Here is a 24,776-nt window from a genome sequence, read left to right as displayed (position 1 = left end):
TTCTGCTAAAGCTCAACCACAGGAAGAACTTAATTTCCTAGCTTTTCTCTCTCTTTTTTTTGGCCTTGCCTTTCTTTAGAGTTTCTCCAAGGGTCTAAGGGCAATTCAGTGACTAAATTGAGAGCCTCCTGGGGCACTAGTTAAAATGCAGATTGCCAGGCCCACCCATCTACCACCAGGCTGAATGAATACCTCTGGAGTTTTCCAGACCCCCAGGTGGTTCTTTTGCCATCCCAAGCTTAAAGTCCTCTGCCTTGGTGCTCCTCCCCCAGGGCTCCTCAGTGTCCAGCAATACCTGAATGGAAGGAGTGTCTGGCTGAAAGCCCTTCTAGGAATTTAAGGTCCAGAGCAGTTAAAAAACTGGGCCAAAGTGACTTACCAGGCACTTAAAAGTCAAAGCCCAATTTCCCTAGCTCCTTTTATTATTTCCTGATATATTCTAAAGAACATCTCTCTGGGTGGGGGTGGAGGTAGGTTGGGGAATGGGCATCTAGCATTCAAAAACAATGAATGCAGAACTAGCTTGCACATAAGTGCAGTTTAAAATTCATGCTTTTAATGCCAGGCGCAGTGGCTCATGCCTGTAATCCCAGCACTTTGGGAGGCCAAGACAGGAAGATCACTTGAGGTCAGGAGTTTGAGACCAGCCTGGTCAACATGGTGAAACCCTGTCTCTACTAAAAATACAAAAATTAGCTGGGCATGGTGGCACACACGTGTAATCCCAGCTACTTGGGAGGCTGAGGCATGAGAATCGCTTGAACCCGGGAGGTGGAGGTTGCAGTGAGCTGAGATCACGCTACTGCACTCCAGCCTGGGCGATACAGCTGGACTGCATCTCAAAAAAAAAAAAAAAAAACCGGAGGCTGAGGCAGGAGAATGGCGTAAACCCGGGAGGCGGAGCTTGCAGTGAGCTGAGATCCGGCCACTGCACTCCAGCCCGGGCTACAGAGCAAGACTCCGTCTCAAAAAAAAAAAAAAAAAAAAAAAAATCGTTCTTCAGTTCTAGAACAGGCAAAGCTGAGCTAAAAATATCAGGAGGGGAGAACTTTCTGAAATGTTCTGTATCGTGGTTGGGGTGTCAGTTACATGGGTGCCTCCATTTGTCAAAGTGCTGCATTTCTGCATGTATAAATCCTACCTAAAAACTATTAAAGAAGAATTCAGTGGGGAGGGGTGAAGGTATTGATGATAAAAGAGTGCTGATCATTGTTGAAACTGGGTAATAGTTACATGGAAGGTGCACTGTATGATTCTGTATTCTGTTTACATGTTTGAAATTTTCCATAATAAGGAAAAATACAAAAATATGTATTTTGAGGACCAGTTGGTCTATTCTGCCTGCTGGGATAATTTAACCCTAAATAAATGAATCATAAGTGATGCTCTTTACTGCCGCCCCCATGGAACATGGGCCTCTGTGTCTTAGCTTCAGCTACCTGGAGTATGTCTGCCAAGTTTTTCAGCTGTTTCCCTGCGTTCTCCAGGGGACTTTAGAAGTAAGTTTAGACTATTTGACTTTTTTTTTTTTTTCTTTTGAGACAAGGTCTAACTCTGTTGCCCAGGCTGGAGTGCAGTGGCATAATCAGGACTCACTGCAGCCTTGACCTCCCAGGCTCAGGTGATCCTCCCACCTCAGCCTCCTGAGTAGCTGGGACTTCAGGTGCGCACCACCACACCTGGCTAATTTCTTGTATTCTTTGTAGTGATGGGTTTCACCATGTTGCCCCGGGTGGTCTCAAACTCCTGGGCTCAAGTGATCCACCTGCCTTGGCCTCCCAAAGTGCTGGGATTACAGGTCCATATCACATTTTATTATGGAAAATATCAAGCATTTATTACTAGTGGAGAAAATGGAGATGGATAATGCCCCCCTTCCCATCACGTAGCTTCAACAGTTACCAATTCATGGCCAGTCATGTTTCATCTTTAACTCTCGCCCTCTCTGTCTGCCCCTCTATTTTTGAAACAAATCCAAGACATTTCTTGGCAAGGAAAAGAGAAAAGACAAGCATTGTTCCTTTCTTACTCTTCCACTACCTCCATTAACTCAAAACTTTCTGTAAATATTTCAATATATATCCCCAAATCATAAGAACTCTTCTAAACATAACCACAATGCCATTAGCACACCTAAAATAAATTTACAAGGATTTTTTTTTTTTTTTTTTTGAAACAGAGTTTTGCTCTTGTTGCCCAGGCTGGAGTGCAGTGGCACAATCTCAGCTCACTGCAACCTCTGCCTCCCGGGTTCAAGCAATTCTCCTGCCTCAGCTTCCCAAGTAGCTAGGATTACAAGCGTGCGCTACCAAGCCCGGCTAATTTTTGTATTTTTAGTAGAGACGGGGTTTCACCATATTGACCAGGCTGGTCTCGAACTCCTGATCTCAGGTGATCTGCCTGCCTCGGCCTCCCAAAGTGCTGGGATTGCAGGAGTGAGCAACCACACCCGGCCAGGATTCTTTAATAATCATCACATATCTAGTCACTGTTCAAGTTTCCTGTTATCTCATGAATAATTTTTCATAGTTGGTTTGAATCACAATCTGATGAGATCCATACCTTGCATTGTATCCAGCTGCTTTTGCATGATAAAGTAATATTCAAGCAGACAGGTGCTTCACTGGATTTGTATGCAGTCAGCTCCTGCCAGCACTGCTGTTGTAATCTGTGTGATGCAGTGTGAAGCGAGCGGGTGGGGCGGGGGGCGGGGGAGCAGAATTCACCCTGGATGGCTCAAAGGAAGACACTTAAATGAATGACTTCTTACAGCCATGTGGTCAGGGACAGACAGGGATGTTGGAGTGCCCAGAGGCTCCCGGTGAGAAGTGATGGAAGGAGTTGCTGGAGCCCAGGATGAGGGGCTGTCATCGTGGATCATGAAGGAAATGCTCTGACCTCCCTCCCCCTTGGCTACACCTGTGTTCTGCTCTAGCCTTCCCCTGGTGAACCCAGCTGGAAGCCAGCCAGCACAGGAGCCCTAGAGTTGCTCAGGGACACACATGGACCTGGAGGGGCAAACAAGAACCAGTACTGTGGCCAGGAACTGGCTGTGAAATAAAAATGCCTGCTGCCAAATCCTGGTTCTGTCATTTACTGGCTGTGTGACTTAAGGCAAGCTGCTTAACCTCTCTGTGCCTCAGTTTCCTCTGTAATATTCCTCTGTAATAACAATACCTACCTTACAGGGATGCCGAGCAGCTTAAATGAGATAATGTACATAGGGCCTGGCCTACAGCCAGTGCTCAATCAACACAAGCTGTAATTATTACAAACTGCTATTAAAAACCACCCAGGCCAAACAGGACACAGTCTCTCTTTATCTGGCTCCATGTTTCTCTCTAGCCCTGATGACTCCAGCTTGCCTCCAGCCTAGAGACAGGCCTCAGAGTGCTTTGGCCTTACCACTTTCCCTCTGATGTCATCCTTCTCATAGGCACCACGCTGTTCTTTGTCTTTGAAGGTTCTCCCAACCCTAGAGGTCAAAGCAGGTCTCCATCCCTCCTCCTCCAGATGAATAAATGAAAGGCCTAGCTAAGGCAGCTGAGGCTGTTCACAAAGGGTATTTTCAGAGGCAGACCCTCTACCACATGACTCAGATCCCAGTACAGCATAAGCAGCACACTTGCCAGTTGACAGGGGTTTCAGAGACACTGCAAGGAGAAGAGAAAAGCCTAGCTTTTCTTCCCCTTTCCGTTACATTACTGATTCAGAAAACCTTTGCGCAAGACTCTTCTGCTCTGCTCCTCACACAGGTGGCAAAGGTGAATGGCTGGAGGGCAGGTATCATGTTTACAGCCAGTAGGAAAGAAAAGACCCATATAATTTGTGATCTTAGATAGAACAGGATAAGTGCCATAAGAGAAACCCTAGAAGACATGGGATTTTAGAGACAGGAGAACCCAGTTTTGGTTAAAGGGCCCAAACTGAGAATGTTCTGGATCCTTGCAGAGCACGGATGGTTCAGTTACCAGCACAGAGGGATGTGGTGGGGCGGGCCTTTCCAGCAGGTGCCAGTTCTGTACAAGTCAGTAGGTGTTTAGTTGTGACTAAGGGCCCCAGCTCACAAGTTTACGATAGCTTCCTGTGTGGCAGGTGTGAAAATGTACTTTTTTTTTTTAATTGTCCCAGCCCCACAAGAGTAAAAGTCACCTGTTCACAAATAAAAAGTAACCTAATGATGGGTTTAACTTGCCTATTCTTTAAATAAAGAGCATGAACTATAAACCTCAAGTATACACAATAGAACTAGTAAAACATACTCTATCTCAGTTCCTTGTCACTGAGTTGAGAAGAAAAACAGAAAAAGAAAGCAGAGATAATAGTTACTGGCTACCAGGGCTAGCTGGTTTCACTTTCTCTTGAAATCCAGATTGAGTTATTGGCAGTTAATCATTAATTGCAAATCTTCAGAATCAAAAAGCAGTAGAAAGGAGTAATTCATGTTTATATAGCAGCTTAGACATATGAAGGGGCTATTTTTAAAATGAATATCTGATTTTTTAATTTTTAAATTATGTTTAATTTTTTTATTTCTGAACAGGTGGTATTTGGTTACATGGGTAAGTTCTTTAGTGGTGATTTATGAGATTTTGGTGCACCCGTCACCCAAGCCGTATACACTGAACCCAATTTGTAGTCTTTTATCCCTTACCCCCCTTGCCCTTCCCCCCTCCCCTCAAGTCCTTGAAGTCCATTGTGCCATTCTTGTCATTTTTTTTTTTTTTTTTTTTGAGACAGAGTCTTACTCTGTCACCCAGACTGGAGTGCAATGGCGTGATCTCTGCTCACTGCAACCTCCACCTCCTGGGTTCAAGTGATTCTCCTTCCTCAGCCTCCCAAGTAGTTGGGACTACAGGCACATACCACCATGCCTGGCTAATTTTTGTATTTTTAGTAGAGAAAGGGTTTCACCATGTTGCCCAGGCTGGTCTCAAACTCCTGACCTCAGGTGATCCACCTGCCTCAGCCTCCCAAAGCAGTGGGATTACAGGTGTGAGCCACCATGCCTGGCCATTCTTGTCATTCTTATGCCTTTGTATCCTCATAGCTTAGCTCCCATTTATGAGTGAGAACATACGATGTTTGGTTTTCTATTCCTGAGTTACTTCACTTAAAATAATAGTCTCCATTTCCATCCAGGTTGCTGTGAATGCCATTAATTCATTCTTTTTTATGGCTGAGAGATTATATATATATAAAATATATATATATATGATGGAATACATATATATATGATGGAATATATATATTATATATCTATATAAAATCTCTCTATATATATCTCTCTCACAATTTCTTTATCCACTCATTGATTGATGGGCATTTGTGCTGGTTACGTATTTTTGCAAGTGCGAATTGTGCTGCTATAAACATGCATATGCAAGTATCTTTTTTGTATAATGACTTCATTTCCTCTGGGTAGATACCCAGTAGTGGGATTGCTGGATCAAATGGTAGTTCTACTCTTCGTTCTATGAGGAATCTCTATACTGTTTTCCATAGTGGTTTACATTCCCACCAGCAGTGCACTTCCCACCAGCAGTGTAAAAGTGTTCCTGAAGAGGCTGTTTTCAACTAATTCCTTAAAATATGAATTAGATATTATCTTCTCATTTCGCACATGGGGAAACTGAGGGTCAAAGAGGTTTAGCAGCTGGCCCAGTGTTACCCAGCTATTGGGTAGGATAGGCCTTTTTACTCAGCTGGTTTGAACTTGGGCCCTCCTAGCCACTAGGCTGTTTTGGGCTTTGCAGACTGCATATTATATTACACTTGATTCTAGCCAAAAGGCTGAGAAGCAATTGCAAATTATATTACAAATTCCACAGGCCCTTTTTACTTTGTAAATATTACAGTAGCAAATCCTCCACCCCTCCCTGCCTTGAGATTCTCCCTTTCTCTCCCTCAAGGTAGAATAATTGCTAACTGTTACAAGTTGGGTTCTCTGGGAAGCAGACTCTGAGACTATTATTAGAGGGAACCCTTGGGATCAATAACTGGAGACAGGCGGGATTAGACAGAAGCAGAAGTCGAATTGTGATGCAGGCTGGCAGAACCCAGCACCTGGGCTGACACGGATGCATCAGACTTGTCCCACATTGGGCCTAGATGGCCTTGTCTCTCTACTCTCACCTGACGGGTAATGGGATGTGGGCACACTGGGACGGGTGTGACCTTAGGGGAGGCAGCTCTTGGATGGTGGAGGCTGGCCGCCCACAGGTATCCGGGAATAGCCACAAGTCCTCCTTTGAAGGGGACCTGGGCTGCACATCTCCACATGCATCCCACTAGCCCTGGGGGAAATGCTTCCTCTCGTTTATCACTTACGATGCTTGTTGTGTTTATTATATTTGCTTCATAATAGGCTCTCAAGAAAGAAAAGTCGAATGGATACAGGAAGGATCATCTAAGAAGATACTTATTCAATACCTAAGTCTGTGCAGGTTGAAGTATTTTTCTTCCCTCAGTTTGTGGAATTCAGTCTGCTATCCAGATTCTTGAGAGTGGCCGGGTGTAGTGGCTCACACCTGTAATCCCAGCCCTTTGGGAGGCTGAGGTGGGAGGATTGCTTGAGCCCCAGGAGTTCAAGACCAACCTGGGCAACATGGCGAGACCCCGTCTCTACCAAAAAAAAAAAAAAGTTTCTTAAGAGCTATGCAATCTCTTCTTCCCCTGTGGCCTCAGGTGGGTCACCATGTGGAATAGTCCTGGTTTATGCTTGTTGCCCAGCCTAATTGTTAATAGTACCCTCTTACCCTCTCAAAAGTGGATGCGTTTGGTGATAAATTATACGGTCACTTATTCATAGACCTTTGGAGTGTCAGAGCTGGAAGGGGCCTTCTCAGGAAACCAGGTTTTCAACACTGATGTGACATGGCCCCCAGGTCTTGCTGCCTTCCTCTCCTGCCTCTCTCTACCCGGCTAAAAAAAAAATACCCACTGTAGCCACTACCTTCCTTCCCTTGGCTCTTTTAGTTGCTCATCTTTAAGAGCAGGCAGACACTCTAACATTTCAAATCTATCCCCACCTCAGTCCAGAGTTGTGCCCTGACTGTCTTCATAGTCACCCCTTGTTTCCTATGTACACTGATACCCGCGAGACTGTCCTGCTCATGAGCTGTGTTTCTCACCTTTTAATTAGCAAATATTGAGAAACAAATCCAGGGTAGGTGGGCTGTGAGGAAATAGGTGTGCTCACATACCAGATGGCAGTGTAGGTTGGAACAGCCTTTTTGGATGTCTGTTGGTATATCCCATGAAATAAGTTTAAAAAGTTGTCAGAATAGTTTCTTCAGAAAAACAAAAAACTCCTGGCACAGACAGCATTCAAGGGGAATTCTTTCAAATATTCCAAGTATAAAGAATTCCAATGTTAAATAAACCTTCCCAATTCATTTTTCAAAACCAGGATAACAACGATACCAAGGCCTAAAAAAGCACATCAAAGAAAACCATGAATCACTCTTGGCCTGCATGACTCAGTCCTTTTGGAAGGCTGAGTGGGGAGCATCACTTGAGCCTAGAAGTTTTGAAACCAGCCTGGGCAAAACAGCAAGACCCTTATCTCTACAAAAAGTAAACAGTAGCCAGGCATGGTGGCATGCTTCTGTAGTCCCAGCTACTAGGGAAGCTGAGAGGTGAGAGGATCACTTGAGCCCAAGAGTTTGAGGCTGCAGTAAGCCATGATCACCAGTTTTCATCTATCAGATTGGCACTTTTATCCTTTTTTGAAGGCCTTTTCAGTAGATTCCATCAAATAAAAAATACACATATCCATTGACCCAGCAAAAATTCCAGGAATGTATCCTACTTGCACATGTGTGCAAAGAACTATGGGTGAGGAGATTTTAATATCTGTTACAAGAAAAGATTACAGACAACTATCCACCATTAAGAAGCCAGTTAGGCTGGGTGTGGTGGTTTATGCCTATAATCTCAGCACTTTGGGAGGCTGGCAGGTGGATCACCTGAAGCCAGGAGTTCGAGACTAACCTGGTCAACGTGATGAAACCTCGTCTCTACTAAAAATACGAAAATTATCTGGGTGTGGTGGCAGGTGCCTGTAATCCCAGCTACTTGGGAGGCTGAGGCAGGAGAATCGTTGGAACCCTGCAGGTAGAGGTTGTAGTGAGCTGAGATTGTGCCATTGCACTCCAGCCTGGGCAACAAGATCAAAACTCCTCAAAAGAGAGAAAAAAAAGTCAGTTAAATAAACTATAGTAAGAGGCAAATGAGTATACCATTTGGATATTATCTATGCCTTGAATTCCTTTGTCTCCTTTTTTCACATAGCTAGCTCTCTCACTTACCATAACTTGCAGTTACTTCATTAGTTCACTTGTATTTTTGGTTCCCTCTCTCTTTAGAATGTGAGATCTGGCCAGGAGTGATGGCCCACACCTATAATCCCAGTGTTTTGGGAGGCCATGGAGGAAGAATTGTTTGAGGCCAGGAGTTCAAGACTAGCCTGGGCAACATAGCAAGACCCCATCTCTACAAAAAAATAAAAATAGAATGTAAGATGTGAAGGGGGCAGGGTCTGATTGTATTTTTTACTATCGTATTCCCAGCACTAGTGTTGTATTCGATATTCAATTTAAAATGACTGACTGTATCTCAAATAGAAGTCATCCTTATTGGTGAAGCATTCTCATTAAAATTAATCAGCAAAAATATACCGTTATTATTTAGCATTATTTGGGAAGCATAGCCAAAGCAATTTGAAAATATTAAAGTTTATATGTCTATACACTTGGGGGCAAAATACATATAAACAGAAAATTTAATGGGAGAATTATTCTGGGCTAACCCTTTGCTGTTGCCTTGGCCAAAGTGATTTTGCTATGTAGGCATTTTTAGGTGAACCTTTTAGCTAAATATAATTTCAAACTTTTAAAAAATGGCGGCCGGGCGCGGTGGCTCAAGCCTGTAATCCCAGCACTTTGGGAGGCCGAGACGGGTGGATCACGAGGTCAGGAGATCGAGACTATCCTGGCTAACACGGTGAAACCCCGTCTCTACTAAAAAATACAAAAAACTAGCCGGGCGAGGTGGCGGGCGCCTGTAGTCCCAGCTACTCGGGAGGCTGAGGCAGGAGAATGGCGTGAACCCGGGAGGCGGAGCTTGCAGTGAGCTGAGATCCGGCCACTGCACTCCAGCCTGGGCGACAGAGCGAGACTCCGTCTCAAAAAAAAAAAAAAAAAAAAAAAAAGGCATATATATATATACCCTTTACCCAGATTTACCTATTTATGTTTTACCTCATTTAGCTGTATTAATAACCATGTCTCTCTGTATACATATGTAATCCTGTTTTGAAACGTTTATAAGTGAATTGAAACCATTGCATACCTGAATTGAAACCATTGCATCCCTCAACACCCAGATACTTATTAGTGTATATTTCCTAAGAACAGTGATTTTCTTTTCTATAGCCAGTTATCAAATCAGGACATTTAATATGAATGTAAGGCTACTATCTAATCTACAGTCCATTTTCAGAATCTGTCAGTATGTATTTAGTTGCCAAGTCTGTTTAGTCACCTGTAATGTGGAAACACTCCTCACTCTTGGTGTTTCTTCACCTTTAGATTGCTGAAGGGCATCAATCAGTTAGTTTGTAAAAATGACCCCCAATGTTGATTTATCTGATGTTTCCTCAATGATTAGATTGAGATTATGAATTTTTGGTGAGAAAACCACAGAAATGGTATCGTGCCCTCCATATCAGGAGAGCACAATGTTGGTTTAACTCCGTATTTTGATGATAGAGTTGACCATTTGATTTAGATGGTGTCTGCCAGATTTCTCCTGTAGTGGTGTTATTATTATTATTTGTAATTAACAAGTAATCTGCAGAGTGATACTTTGAGACTATTTAAGTATCTTATTTCTCATAAAATTTTCACTCCCTAAGTTAAGCATCCATTGATGGTTTTCTAATTCATCATTCTCCTTTTATATTTATTATTTGTATTCTACTTTAAGAAAGAGATTTCCTCTTTCCTTCATTTATTTGTTTATATTTGAGTGCACTCATTGATTCTTTTGTTCAACTCATTTTATTCAATGAGTTATGACCATTATTATATTATAGGATTTTTGACCTAATTTTGGCTTCTTGTAGTGTGAATTTTGACCATATAGAATTTCTCTGCCTCCAGTCATTCTCTTCCTGAGTTTTCAGGCAAGACATCTTACATACCTTTGTTACCAATTCATTACACTCAAAAAGTTTCCCCCACAAAAAAAGCCTTCCCAGACTAAAGTTTTCTTGATCAGTTCCTCTATGGGTTTGATCTATATCAACCACTTGTTTCCCTGTTACTATTTATGTAATATAGGTGACATTCTTGTGTTTACATGTTTGTGTGTGTCCATGTGTGTTGTATTAATGCATATATTACATATTTAGGGGAGTTTGCTTCATGGTTCTAAAATAGATCATTTGATTTAGAGATTAGAAGTTTCTCTCTCTACCAACAGCAAATTTTTAAACAAAGTTAGCTGCCTCAGGTATCCAAAGTTTTGAATTTGATTATCTTCAGATTTAACAACAACAGAAAACCTTACCCTTGGCAAAAGATGAGAGGTAAAAAGTGATCAGTCACCTTTTCTTCCTTCCCCAGATTTTTATCAGTATTGTTGCAGGAAAGAACAATCCATCAGAAGTAGGATCTCTATCAAAGTCTTAGGATATTGTGTCTAAGAGTTCAGCTATTCAACAAATATGTAGTAAGGGTCTGTTATGTGCCAGAATCTGGGTTAGGAAGTGGCCAATAGCAGGAACCAAGCAGACAAAGCCCTTGCCTTCCAAAAACTAGCATTCTAGTAGGACAAATAGCAAACAAATAAACATGGTAATATATCAGCTGGTGCTAAATGCTATGGAGAAAAAATAAAGCAAGATAAGGGAAATAGATTTTGGTGTAGTTTTTTATGTAGAGTGATTAAGAAAGAAAACTGGGATGGCAGATATTTGAAGAGACCTGGGGGCAGGAGGATAAGAGGGTTGAGAGAGCTTATAGGCAGAAAGGGCTGCAAATACAAGGGCTGTGAAGTGGGAGAGTGCTTGGTGGACCTGAGGACTGAGCCTTGGGACATTGCTATGTTTAGATATCAAGGGGATGAAGAATCAGCAAAGCAGAAGTTCCTGATGAGGTAGGAGAATAGAGAGGTACTTGGATGCCAGGTGAAGAAGCTGTTTCAAGGAGGAGGTGGTAACTAAGTCAAATTTTGCTGATGGATGAAGAGAAAATACACTGAGTACAGATAACTCTTAGGAGGTTTTTGGTTTAAAGGGGAGCAGAAAAATGGGATGGGATCTGAAGACTAGTGTGGGACCAAGGGAGTGGTTTTTAAAGGTGGGGGTATTCGTGTATGATAGTAGGCTGATGGGAATTGTCCAGTAGATGAGAAACAACTGTTGATGCAGAAGAGAGGGGAGAGCAGCAGGAGCAGTATCTTGAGCACATGAGCAGGGTTGTAACAGAATGTGCAAAGGGAGAGACTGAGCTAGGACCGAACATCATCTACAGTGTCTAGAGGGAAGGCACAGTGTCACAATTAGGCACAATCAGACAGAGAAGCCAGTAAACCAAGTGGGCCAGCAGAATATCAGCCTCCTTTTTTCCTTATCTTGCCATGATTTTTCTCCTTTCTTCTGGCATCTGTAAATTTCCATTTCTTCAACCTTCACTTAAAAATTTTTCTCCTGTGGTTTGGTGGGAAGGGGGTGTGCCAGTGTGTGTCTGTTCCTGGAAGAACAGAAATCGTGAAAAAGTTTGACAAGCTTTAATGTTATAGGGGAAAAAAATATATCCAGAGAGCTTTTGATATCATAGTTGAAACTATCTGAACATGCAGTACACTCTAAACGGTAACCATATTTGAATGTTTAGAGGAATTCTCTAGCCTTTTAGTTATTTAGGTCTCCTTATTTATAAAGTAAATTAAGGTAGAAGGACATATCTGGGTAAATAAGTGTAGATCTGTGGAGATGTTTTATATTTATCATTTTCTTGATTATAAAAGGAATATGGCCGGGCACAGTGGCTCACGCCTGTAATCCCAGCACTTTGGGAGGCCGAGGCAGGTGGATCATGAGGTCAGGGGATTGAGACTATCCTGGCTAACACGGTGAAACCCCATCTCTACTAAAAATAAAAAAAATTTAAAAATTTAAAAAAATAGCTGGGCGTGGTGGCAGGCACCTGTAGTCCCAGCTACTCAGGAGGCTGAGGCAGGAGAATAGTGTGAACCTGAGAGGCGGAGCTTGCAGTAAGCCGAGATCTCGCCACTGCACTCCAGCCTGGGCTATAGAGTGAGACTCCGTCTCAAAAATAAATAAAGCAATATGTGTGTGTTGTAAAATATTCACAGTTATAGACATGTATAAAGTGAAGTAAACTCTTTCCCACCCTGTTCCCAACCTTCCAGAGAGAACCACAATTAATAGTTTGTAATAATAGTTTCCATATTTGATCAGTGTTTGCTTCCAACTTAGCTGTTTGATTGATTTTGAACAGAAAACTAAAACTGCCTACTGGCAATATTAATTTCCATATCTAATCTAACTCATGAGTATTTTAAATTCAGGGGCTTTATAAGTGCGTGTTAATTTAAATTGCACAGATTCGAACAGCCTGTCTCAGGACAGGATATAAAACTGACCTTTGTTTCTGAATTAAATGTTTCTTTGATACTAAAATAATGAAATGCCAGTCTTAGCTTTTGACTTGTGGGTTTCATGGTCCCTGAACAATAAGCACAATGCAGTTTTAAAGACTGTTTGCTTATTTGATGCAATTTGTTACTTTTATAGGAGAACGAGGTACTAAGAGAAAAGCACGAAGCTGTGGATCATAGTTCCCAGCGTGAGGAAAATGAAGAAAGGGTGTCAGCCCAGAAGGAGAACTCACTTCAGCAGAATAATGAAGATGAAAACAAAGTAGCAGAGAAACCTGATTGGGAGGCAGAAAAGACCACTGAATCTAGAAATGAGGTACGCCTGTCAGAATATTCAAGCCTTGCCATTTTGGTTTTAATGTAGATTTTGTGGCATTGACAGTTTGTGTTAAGAATGAGCATGTAAGTATGCTCTACTGTTAACAAATATCATATATGAAAATACCTCTGTCTTTAAGTTATGGGAGTAGCAATTTGATTTATAAATGAATTAGCCCATACAGTTATTTCCTCTGGTTAAACTCAAGATTTTGTGTCTGTGTGCACACACCCCCTTCCAGGACCTTGCTAGCAGGTTTTGCTAGTTATGTTTGCCAAGGCAAGGGATGAAGAAATGGTGAACCTAGGAGTCCTCAACCAGCCACATGAACAGGCAGCCAGGCTGGCCTAGTCCAGGAGAGCAAGCTGAGGACCAGCCCGACAGCCAAACACCCATGATGTCAGCTAAGGCTTGGACTCAAATCTTTGTTCAGTCTCCTGGCAGGCCTGGCCGAACCACTGGGCATCCATGGTCCAGTGGGACCACTTCCTTAACTCCTCATTGCCTAACCTTACTCTTTAGCTGTGAGAAGAGGTGTACAAATGAACTCCCAGAGCCAGGCTGAAGGGATGGATGCTTCCTGTGATCTGTGCTTCCTTCTCCTTTCATTTGGGCTGTACTGTGGTTTCTCTTCAGCCCTGCTGAGGTCCTGCCCACAGCATAGCAAACAGGCACTCCAGAGATATTTAATAACCACGTGGCACTTCCACCTGGAAGGCATACCCTCACAGGTCTTGCCCTAATGGTTCTCTTAGCCATCACCTGCTTTAGCCTGTCCCCTTCCCAGAAGGTGGAGTTTAGGGCTGCATATTATTAGGGCTTGTAATATTACATGGAACATTACTTATTTGGCATGAAATCAGAAAACAGGTTTGTTCTCTGCCTACCTGCCACTCCCTTGCCCCTCCAGCTTCCACCTAGAGCCCCTTGGTGAAATCTAGGGCAGGTCCCATAAATTCTAGATACTCATGAAAATCCCTTTGGCCATCCCAGTGCAGCAATTGATAAGAATAACCCAATGTGGCCATGTACAGTTGCTCACGCCTGTAATCCCAGCACTTTGGGAAGCCAAAGCAGGCAGATCACTTGAGCCCAAGAGTTGGAGATCAGCCTGGGCAACATGGAAAAACCACATCTCCACAAAAATTACAAAAATTAGTTGGTGTGGTGATGTCTTCCTGTAGTTCTAGCTACCCAGGAGGCTGAGGTGGAAGGATCACCCGAGCCTGGGAGGTCAAGGCTGCAGTGAGCTGTGATCACACCAGTGCACTCCAACCTGGGCAACAGAGTGAGACCCTGTCTCAAAAAAAAAAAAAAGGTATAACCCAGTGTAATTTTCAAGAATGCTGAACCAAAAGTTAGCTGGGCGTGGTAGTGTGTGCCTGTGGTCCCAGCTGCTTGGCAGGCTGAGGTAGGAGGATCACTTGAGCCCAGGAAGTTGAGGCTGCACTGAGCCGTCATCATGCCACTACACTTCAGACAGGGTGACAGAGCAGGACCCTGTCTCAAAAAAGAAAAATCCAAAACAAAAAACACTGAGCTAAAAGTCAGCATCTTCCCTCAGTTTTGTGTGGCCTGCCCTGATTTCTCTGGGGTTGAGGGTGTGGGGTGCTAAGAACATAGGAAATTGTTTCTCTTGACCATCCCATACATTTAAATATTATACAACTCTTTGTCACGTGGGCACTTTTTCATGTATAGGTTCTTTGGAGACCCCTGGCCCCACAGCTGGGAGTCTTCCTCTTGACAGAGGCAAATGCATCTCCACTGCAGCTGGTCCTTTAGGGCTGTTCCCTGAATGTTCTGTGGCATACATGCATCTCACCTCTCCAGGTGGCCCTCTCAACCATTTGCTGGCCACCTAGCACCTTAGACCCTTTTTCAGTTCCCTAACTATGGCTCTTGCATGGTTTCTCACCCTTTATATTTCCCAGGCAAAAGTGGGACACTAAGCTTCTGTGTCCCCAAAGTGCAGAGCACACACACCAAGTTCTAAATGGTCTCCTTGAGGCTCTTTTTGCCATTCTTCAGATGAAGGGGAGAGGTAGAGAGCACACCCCAAGGAACCCTCCCATTTTCACTCTGACCACTGCAGCTTCAACCCTTTTGTAACCCTCAATTGCAGCCTGGCATTTGGCAACTGCCTGTTCTTTTTTCCCAGCTGGTTTTCTCCCCAGCTCCTCTGACTTATCTAGGCTTTATATTTATATTTGGATGCGTTGTATGGTTTTACCACTCTCCCCACAGCATACATACTGTATTGTCAAATCAATACCCATGGACTTTTACATTAAAATATGGACAGAACCATATGTATTTTGAAGGGGACATTTCTGACCACTTCCCTGAGTGTTCACAGTTGTCTTTGAGGGAAAAGATGTTTTCACTAGTCTTTCACTTACTTAACACTGAATTGTATATTGCCTTTCTCCGAGGTATGTCTTCATCTTTACTCCCTCACTGGGCTTCCCAGCAAAGCAAGAACTGTTTTCTCTACCTCTACCTGTAACAAATTAATTCACAGCTAGGCACAGAATAGGCACTTACTAAATATTAATGACAAGACAAATGAAGTAGAGAGCTTCCTTGGAGAGAATTAAAAATATAATTTGACATAGGACAAACATCAATTTGGACAAAACTTTTCAGAAACACACTAATCATTCAAAGCCAGGCATTTGTGCCTAGTTCTTATCAGGCTTGGTTCCTCATTGTGTATCTCCATGTTCCTAGCCTGAGCATTTACATCACATCTTTGTGTACTTACACTTTTTTTTTGGGTTGGGGGAGGACAGGATCTCACACTGTCACCCAGGCTAAAGTGCAGTGGCGCTATCATGGCTCACCGCAGCCTCAACCTCCCGAGCTCAGGTGATCTCCCACTTCAGCCTCCCAAGTAACTGGGGCTATAGGTGCACACCACCATGCCCAGCTAATTTTTTGTATTTTCAGTAGAGGTGGGGTTTCACCATGTTGCTCAGGCTGGTCTCAAACTCCTGGGCTCAAGCAGTCTGCCCACTTTGGCCTCCCAAAGTGCTGGGATCACAGGTGTGAACCACGGCACCCAGTCACATTTCTTATGGTAGTTCTGACAATATATTTCTGTTCTTTTATTGGGCTATTACTTAGAAGGTGCTTTTAAAGCTTGTTGAAATAAAAATGAGTTAGACCAGTGAATCACTGGCATTTCCATTCTTCCAGATGACAACTCTGGAAGAATATCTAGGAAATGGGGACTGGTACAATTCTGGCTATGCTTTAGAAATCAGAACCCCAGTGGGGGCCCCAAAGCTAGATATAAGATCTGAACTCACACTACCATCACCATCAAGAATCCTCAGCCAAGAGAAGTACAGTCTGGAAAACGATACAAACACTGGTTCTTGAAGAGAAGAATGCAAAACTGCTCCCCGAAAAGCTCACCTTTTAAGAATTAAAAATGACATAAATAGCCATGAGTCAGCATATGCAAGAGTCAGGATTCCTAGTCCTCTGAAAAAGACTCTAAAATAGTGTTTAAATTGTTCATGAAGGAACAGAATCTATAAGGCAAGAACAGACTATCATGAAAAAAGAAAAAGATCTAGAAAAGAGCCCACATGAAATTCTAGATATGAAAAATAGTCATTTTCATTGGCCGGGCGCGGTGGCTCAAGCCTGTAATCCCAGCACTTTGGGAGGCCGAGACGGGCGGATCACGAGGTCAGGAGTTCGAGACCATCCTGGCTAACACGGTGAAACCCCGTCCCTATTAAAAAAAAATACAAAAAACTAGCCGGGCAAGGTGGCGGGCGCCTGTAGTCCCGGCTACTCGGGAGGCTGAGGCAGGAGAATGGCGTAAAAACCCGGGAGGCAGAGCTTGCAGTGAGCTGAGATCCGGCCACTGCACTCCAGCCTGGGCGACACAGTGAGACTCCGTCTCAAAAAAAAAAAAAAAAAAAAAAGTCATTTTCATTGAAAATTCAGTGGAAGTGGTGTGAATAGCTAAAGAAAAGGGTAAGTTGGAAGACATATCTAAGAAAATTATCTAGAATGTACCACAAAGATGCAAAATATGAAAGCAAAATTGAGACAATGATAGAAGAGAAAAATCTACATTACTTCTAATAGGAGTCCCAGAAGAGATATAAAATATGAAAGAGAAGCAATATTTAAAATGAGTTTATGGCAGAATATTTCCAGAAAAGTCCTCAGATTAAAGGAGTACATAGAGCTCGTAATAAAGACAAATTAAGTCCCAGACATATCAGATTGAAACAGAACATCAAGAACTAAGAAGAAAAATCTTTTAAATTACCTGAGATAGAAAAGGTTCATTATAAATAACACTGAGAGCAAACTTACCATTAGTAATAAATGCCGTAAGACAGAGTAGTGAGGGAAAACATTAAACCTTAAATTTACCTGTTAACTCATCATTTAAGCATGAAGGCAAAATAATTCCATGTAGGCCAGGCATGGTGGCTCATGCCTGTAATCCCCTCTTTGTGAGGCCAAGGCCAGTGGATCACCTGTGGTCAGCAGTTCAAGACAAGCCTGGCCAACATGGCAAAAACCCATCTCTACTAAAAATATAAAAATTAGCCAGGTGCAGTGGCAAATGCCTGTAGTCCCAGCTATTCGGGAGGCTGAGACACAAGAATCACTTGAACCCAGGAGGTAGAGATTGCAGTGAAATAATAATTCCATGTAACAAAAACTGAGTTTACTGCTCAGGTTCTCTCTAAAAAGAATTCTGAAGAGTTCTTTCAACTAGAAAGAAGCTAAACCATGAAGGCCAGGAGTGAGATGAAGCATTGATAAGTTGGTTTAAAAAAAAAAAAAAAAAAAAAATTGGAGTACATGTAAATAAGTATTGACTGTAAAAATTACTTTTTGAGACAAGATCTCATTCTGTTAGGCTGGAGTGTGGCAGCGCTGTCGCAACTCACTGCAGCCTCAGCCTCCTGGACTCGGGCAGTCCTCCTGCCTCAGCTTCACGGAGTAGCTGGGACCACAGGTGCACACCACCACACCCAGCTCATTTTATTTGTAGAGACGGTCTTGTTATGTTGCCCAAGCTGGTCTCCAACTCCTGGGCTCAAGCGATCTGCCTGCTTTGACCTCCCAGTTCTGGGATTACAAGCGTAAGCCACCACACCTGGCCAAAATTACATAATTGTGTAACCAACTGGGAGGGCTGGCTGTGGAGGGGCAAAATAAGCTGAAACTAAGAACTAGCCAAAAATTATATGGAAGTTGTTTATGGAAGGTATAGAAATACTGATTAACTCTTTAAGTTATGCATGTTGAAATATTGAGTACTATAAGAAAAGAAATAGGCCACCTGCAGTGGCTCCCATCTGTAATCCCAGCACTTTGGGAGGCCTAGGTGGGTGGATTACTTGAGGTCAGAAGTTCGAGACCAACCTGGCCAACATGGTGAAACCCTGTCTCTACTAAAAATACAAAAATTAGCCAGACAGTGGTGCACGGCTATAATCCCAGCTACTCCAGAGGCTAAAGCAGGAAAACCCTTTGAACCTGGGAGGCAGAGGTAATGAGCCGAGATTACACCACTGCACTCCATTCTGAGCGACAGAGTGAGACTCCGTCTCAAAAAAATAATAAAAAGTAAAACTTACAACCGAGGAACATAATAGGATAAAAACCCAGTGTGGAGATAAGACCTGGTGATCCTTTAAAGATAAAGCCTAAAGCCCCAGACAACCAGTTTGGTCTTTGACGTGAAGGATGCATCTTTTGTGTTTCTCTACAGAGACATCTGAATGGGACAGATACTTCTTTCTCTCTGGAAGATTTATTCCAGTTGCTTTCATCGCAGCCTGAAAATTCACTGGAGGTAATTGGAACCTTGGCTTTTATCCTTGCAGGAACGTATCTGCACTGACTTTTTGGTGAATAAATACAACTCCTTTACTTGGTTGACACAGCAGTTTAAAGTAATGCTTATTTTTATAGAAGCACTTCAGCTTAGAATTAACCAAGTATGTATAGCATTCCTCTTTCCAAATCCCAAAGGTGTAATCAAATTTAGACTGGTCATGGAAAACAGTATAGAGGTTTCTCAAAAAACTAAAAATTGAACTGCCATGTGATCCCACTATCAGGTATTTATCCAAAGGAAAGGAAATCGGTGTATCAAAGGGACACCTGCACCCCCATGTTTATTGCAGCAACATTCATAATAGCTTTATCATTTTAGTGCTTAGAGGCATTTAAGCAACCTCTTTCCTCCAGACTACTACTTCACTGTAGTTTATTATCCCTGACCCGCCACAATGTGATTACCAACCTGCTAGGATGAGAGTTACATCTTATTATAAAGTAGTAAATTACAAGATTGTAACAGACTTTTTAATACAAAAATGCAGTTAGCTTTTATACTAATCAATCTTAATTTCTAGGTTACTCAGAATTCCAAGTATTCTGCAGAATTCCAAGTATTCTGATTTGGACTCACATCATGTATTGACTGCACTTTAACCAGGAAGTTACTGCCAACAGCATCTCTCTATTAAAGGAACTGACAAGAGAGGAAACAAAAGTTGTGTTAGGTAATAGGACTGCTTCAGAAATAGGGCTCTTCATGTTTAAAGTGTTTTTCCTTCGTTTTTCAGGGCATCTTATTGGGAGATACTCCTCTTCCAGGCAGTATCAGTGATGGCATGAATTCTTCAGCACATTATCATGTAAACTTCAGCCAGGCTATAAGTCAGGATGTGAATCTTCACGAGGCCATCTTGCTTTGTCCCAACAATACATTTAGAAGAAATCCAACAAGGACTTCACAGTCACAAGAACCATTTCTGCAGTTAAATTCTCATACCACCAATCCTGAGCAAACCCTTCCTGGAACTAACTCGACAGGATTTCTTTCACCAGTTAACAATCATATGCGGAATCTAACAAGCCAAGACCTACTGTATGACCTTGACGTAAATATATTTGATGAGATAAACTTAATGTCATTGGCCACAGAAGACGACTTTGATCCAATCGATGTTTCTCAGCTTTTTGATGAACCAGATTCTGATTCTGGCCTTTCTTTAGATTCAAGTCACAATAGTACCTCTGTCACCAAGTCTAATTCCTCTCACTGTGTGTGTGAAGGTGCTACAGGTTATTGTACTGACCATGAATCTAGTTCCCACCATGACTTAGAAGGTGCCGTAGGCGGCGACTACCCAGAACCTAGTAAGCTTTGTCACATGGATCATAGTGATTCTGGTTTCCATGGGGATCTTACATTTCAACACATATTTCATAACCACACTTACCACTTACAGCCAAGTGCACCAGAATCTACTTCTGAACCTTCTGAACCTTTTTCGTGGCCTGGGAGGTCACAGAAGATAAGGAGTAGGTACCTCGAAGACACAGATAGAAACTTGAGCCGTGATGAACGGCGTGCTAAAGCTTTGCATATCCCTTTTTCTGTAGATGAAATTGTCGGCATGCCTGTTGATTCTTTCAATAGCATGTTAAGTAGGTACTATCTGACAGACCTACAAGTCTCACTTATCCGTGATATCAGACGAAGAGGGAAAAACAAAGTTGCTGCACAGAACTGTCGTAAACGCAAATTGGACATAATTTTGAATCTAGAAAATGATGTATGTAACTTGCAAGCAAAGAAGGAAACTCTTAAGAGAGAGCGAACACAATGTAACAAAGCTATTAACATAATGAAACAGAAACTGCATGACCTTTATCATGATGTTTTTAGTAGATTAAGAGATGACGAAGGTAGGCCAGTCAATCCAAACCACTATGCACTTCAGTGTACTCATGATGGAAGTGTCTTGTTAGTACCCAAAGAACTGGGGGCCTCAGGCCACAAAAAGGAAACCCAAAAGGGAAAGAGAAAGTGAGAAGAAACTGAAGATGGACTCATTATGTGAAGTAGTAATGTTCGGAAACTGATTTGGATCAGAAACCATCGAAACTGCTTCAAGAATTATCTTTAAGTACTGCTACCTGAATAACTCAGTTAAGGCTCTGTTTTGAAGCTTATTATGGACAAGTGTTTAGGACTTCAAGATCACACTTGTGGGAAATCTGGGGGAGCCACAACTTTTCATGAAATGCATTGTATACAAAATTCAGTTATGTCCAAAGAATAGGTTAACATTTTGAAAACCCAGTAAGACTTTTTGGCAGCCATCCTTTTTAGTAAGTCAGTTACTTCAGAAAGAGCAAACACTGGGGATCAAATAAAATTATTTTAAGAGGTATTTCAGTTTTTTAAATGCAAAATAGCCTTATTTTCATTTAGTTAGCACTATAGTAAGCTTTTCAAACACTATTTTAATCTTTATATTTAACTTATAAATTTTGCTTTGTTGAAATAAATTTTGTATTTGTATTAAAAATTAACTTTTCCCTTTTATACAGAAATCTCAAGCAAATTTCTTGTTTTCCTTCCAAAATATCCACATTCAGGAATATAGATGAATAACAAATAGGGCAGCATAGCAAATTGATCAGACTCAAGCCAAATTGAGGCCAAAGTAAGGCAAATCCACTCCCCTCCATCCCAATACTTAACACACTGAATACTATGTGATATAGAGTGCATTGAAGACCTGGAGTCACTGGTAGTTTAAGCCACAGGCCTTCCTCATGTAACCAGAGATAGAATGGGCTACTTGCATCAACAGAACTCCTTGTGCGTGTATTAAATCCATAAAATCTCTGGCAGTAGTAAAGCCAGCCTGAAGGGATGGCCTGACATCTTAGAATACTGAGATCTCACCAGAACACTGTAAGCCATATAAACAAACCAACAGTAGGGGAAGAGTAACAGTGAAACCATCTAAGATTGTTTAAAATAGGCAAAAGCTATTGGGGGGAAAAAACAGGTGAATGTGAAAATAAACCAGGGTAAGGTAAATTCTAGAAATAATGGCATTTGAAATGAAAACCTCACTAAGTTTACTCTAACAATAAACAGATTGAGTTTTCTGAAGACAGCAATGACCTCACCTAGATGACTGTCAAGTCCGGGGAACATCAACACATTATGTGTACTATAATGTATACATAAAATTTTATGTCCAATTTTTCAAAATGAAGTTTCTCAGATGCTATTTCTGCCGTTACAGTGTAGAGTATCACATAAATATCTTGGGCTAGAGAAACGCAGTTTATATATACCGTTGGATTTTTGTAATAAAAGTTTTTTTCCCAAGACCTGTTATTTTGCCAGAAATGCTTCTAGATAAAATTATTGCCCCATTCAATGACTCATGGTGTTCAATGATCATTTGTTTAGTCTGCTGACGAGCTGCTTTTTACAAGGGAGTATTTCAAATGTCTTAAGCTTTTGATAGTTATAATTTAAGAACACACGTAAAACATTTCAGTCCACAGTAGGAAATCCTACAGTACCAATTTACTTGTTTCAAAGTTGACTAAGTGCACTCGCACGAGTGCCTGCTTATCAGATAGCATTCTTCAAACCTCTAAAAGGAAAGGACAGCAGAGAGCAGAATTGGTAATCATGGTGAGTCTTGGCACTGCTGAAGTGCAGTGGCCCCCAAAGATCCAGCCTCGAACTCAAATCCACCTACCTCAGCCTCCCAAGCTGCTCAGATTATGCACCATGTCTGGCCTGAAGTTTAAGCTATAAAAAACCTTAAATACAGCACACAGATCAAGTAACTGCAAATGGAATATATTTATAGTAATGTCTGTACTGAACTTTGTCAGTTATTCCCCATACAATGCAGCATACTATTTACCAAGCTTCTATCTTGGATTAAATGAGAGTAACCTAGAGACAACTCAAGTGTATGAGACGTGCTTAGGTCATGTGCAAATACACGTTTCATACAAGAGGACTACAGCATATTTTGGTAGTGTAGGTTCCTGAAACTGATGTCCCCTCTCCCATACCAAGGGACTTTTAATTGGTGCATTAAGCAGCCAGCTTTACAAGATCTAATTGGCTATGGGTTGGCTTCCTGACACAACCCCGTCTCCATCTTAACATGCTGGATTCAAGACATATAAACGAACTGCTTTTCCGACAGTCCAGTTTTAAAGGTAGAAGGAATTCCACATTTGCTTTCCAGTGCAAACCAACTAGATTACAAAGTCAATGCCAAAAACCAAACCACCATTGCCTAGGACCCTCCACTTTACCTACCTAGTTGAGTAATCTTGATTACAGTATCTAACGTCTTAATCAGAATGAGGAAGATAGGGATAAAGACAACCCAAGTGGGTAGGATATCTTTTCCAATTAAAAGTCACTTGAGCATCTTCCGAAGTGTGATCAGATTTTAGGCCAATTGTATGGAAAAGGCAGGCTTCAGTTGAGCAGAGCTACAGAACCAGTATACAGGGTTTTTGTGGTAATACTAACTTCCCTAAATGCACTCAAGTGGCTAGATCCTTCTTTCCCCATCTCAGTTTTCGAACTATTTGTTCTCTGGTAAATCCATGCAACTCACTGGTTACCCCAATTCCCCTCCCAAACAAGCCAGTGTTAGTGCATTACTAAATAGTACAAATGTGAAAATTATGTAGGGCCTGTCAACCATCCCAGTACTTTAGTTCCAAACCTTAAAGATAGCAAATTTAAATAACATGCACTCCAGGTGACCTGATAGGTGTTTTCTACCTTTTGCACTTTTCAACCATCAGTGACAAACTGAGACTTGTTGCCTTACATTGTTAGCTCCCAATACCTAACATTTATTAGGTCAAGCAATTTGGCATCTACCGAATTGGGCTACAAGGAAAACCTTACACAGGGAAATCCGGTTTTACACTCATGCATAAACTGAATAAGGGCACACCCTTGAGTGTGACAGCCAGCATCTAAGATAGTTCCCAATGATCCTTGCCTGCTTGGTAATTTACCAGTGAATAGAACCCTCCCACCACATTCTGTGACCATAAAGGATGTAAGATGGCATGACTACTTTGTAGTGTGTTCATTTTACAGCTTTTCTTGCTCACTCACCGAGGGAAGATGACAACCAGCATTAACTTTTCAGCCCTGTTAGTATGCCACTCTGGATATATAAAAAAAAATTATCCAATCCTAGTTTTCTGTGATTGCAAACTGTGAGCTTTACCCAGAATCAGTTAAGTTGCTCCCAACTGCTGACCCATAGATACTGAAGTTTGTTTCTCTAAACTGCTCTAAAAGTAAGTTGTTACACAGCAACAATATAAAGCCCCGGACAAAAGGCAGCCTTTCTTTATTTTAGAGCACTGTCTCAAAGCTGCACAAGAACTACCTTAAACTTCAATTTCTCCAAGAAAAACAGATTCAACACTATACACACAGGAAATAAGCCTATGTTGAATATCCAACATTACACTATGTTTCAGTAAACTCTTCTTCCATCAGTTCATTTCAGTCTATTGTGTAATTTACCTAATTCTCCCCTATTTGTGTGATATTCCCTTGACCTTGCTAGATAGGAGTTGGTATTTTGAGGTTATGCATATCAACCTGATGTATTTCAAAGTTCAACGTCTTTGTACATCCAAACATTTTTAAAACTTCAAAATTTTCCTGAAGTTGGGATATTTGTACAAGTCTGTGATGAATTCAGCTATTTAAAACAGAAAAGTGCTTTCTATGTGTTACCCACTGTTAGTGTGACTTACCTGTTAGATCTCAAATTATCAAAACCAAAACAAATCATAGAAACAAATCAATTAACTTGGCCCTTATTTTTTGGTTTTCTTAATTCAGATAAATGTCCAAATAAACACATAAAAAGAAAAAAACACTGATATTCAT

The 24,776-nt window shown here is 41.7% G+C and overlaps 1 protein-coding gene across 1 annotated transcript in view; it reads left to right on the top strand.

Annotated features, from left to right (window-relative positions):
- NFE2L3 (NFE2 like bZIP transcription factor 3) overlaps nucleotides 1-21,384 on the top strand; it is a 30,572-nt gene extending 9,188 nt beyond the window's left edge. The window contains exons 2-4 of the mRNA XM_001094650.5: nucleotides 12,827-13,006; nucleotides 18,768-18,851; nucleotides 19,630-21,384. Of these exons, the coding sequence (XP_001094650.3) occupies nucleotides 12,827-13,006; nucleotides 18,768-18,851; nucleotides 19,630-20,883 (1,518 nt within the window). The 3' untranslated portion in view covers nucleotides 20,884-21,384. The remainder of the gene's footprint in view (nucleotides 1-12,826; nucleotides 13,007-18,767; nucleotides 18,852-19,629) is intronic.
- The last annotated feature ends 3,392 nt before the right edge of the window (nucleotides 21,385-24,776 follow it).

This window comes from Macaca mulatta, chromosome 3 (assembly GCF_049350105.2).
Source record: "Macaca mulatta isolate MMU2019108-1 chromosome 3, T2T-MMU8v2.0, whole genome shotgun sequence".
NCBI classification, from domain to species: Eukaryota; Metazoa; Chordata; class Mammalia; order Primates; family Cercopithecidae; genus Macaca; species Macaca mulatta.
The sequence above is the reverse complement of the archived record's forward strand: the minus strand, read 5'-3'. Positions and strand labels throughout refer to the sequence as shown.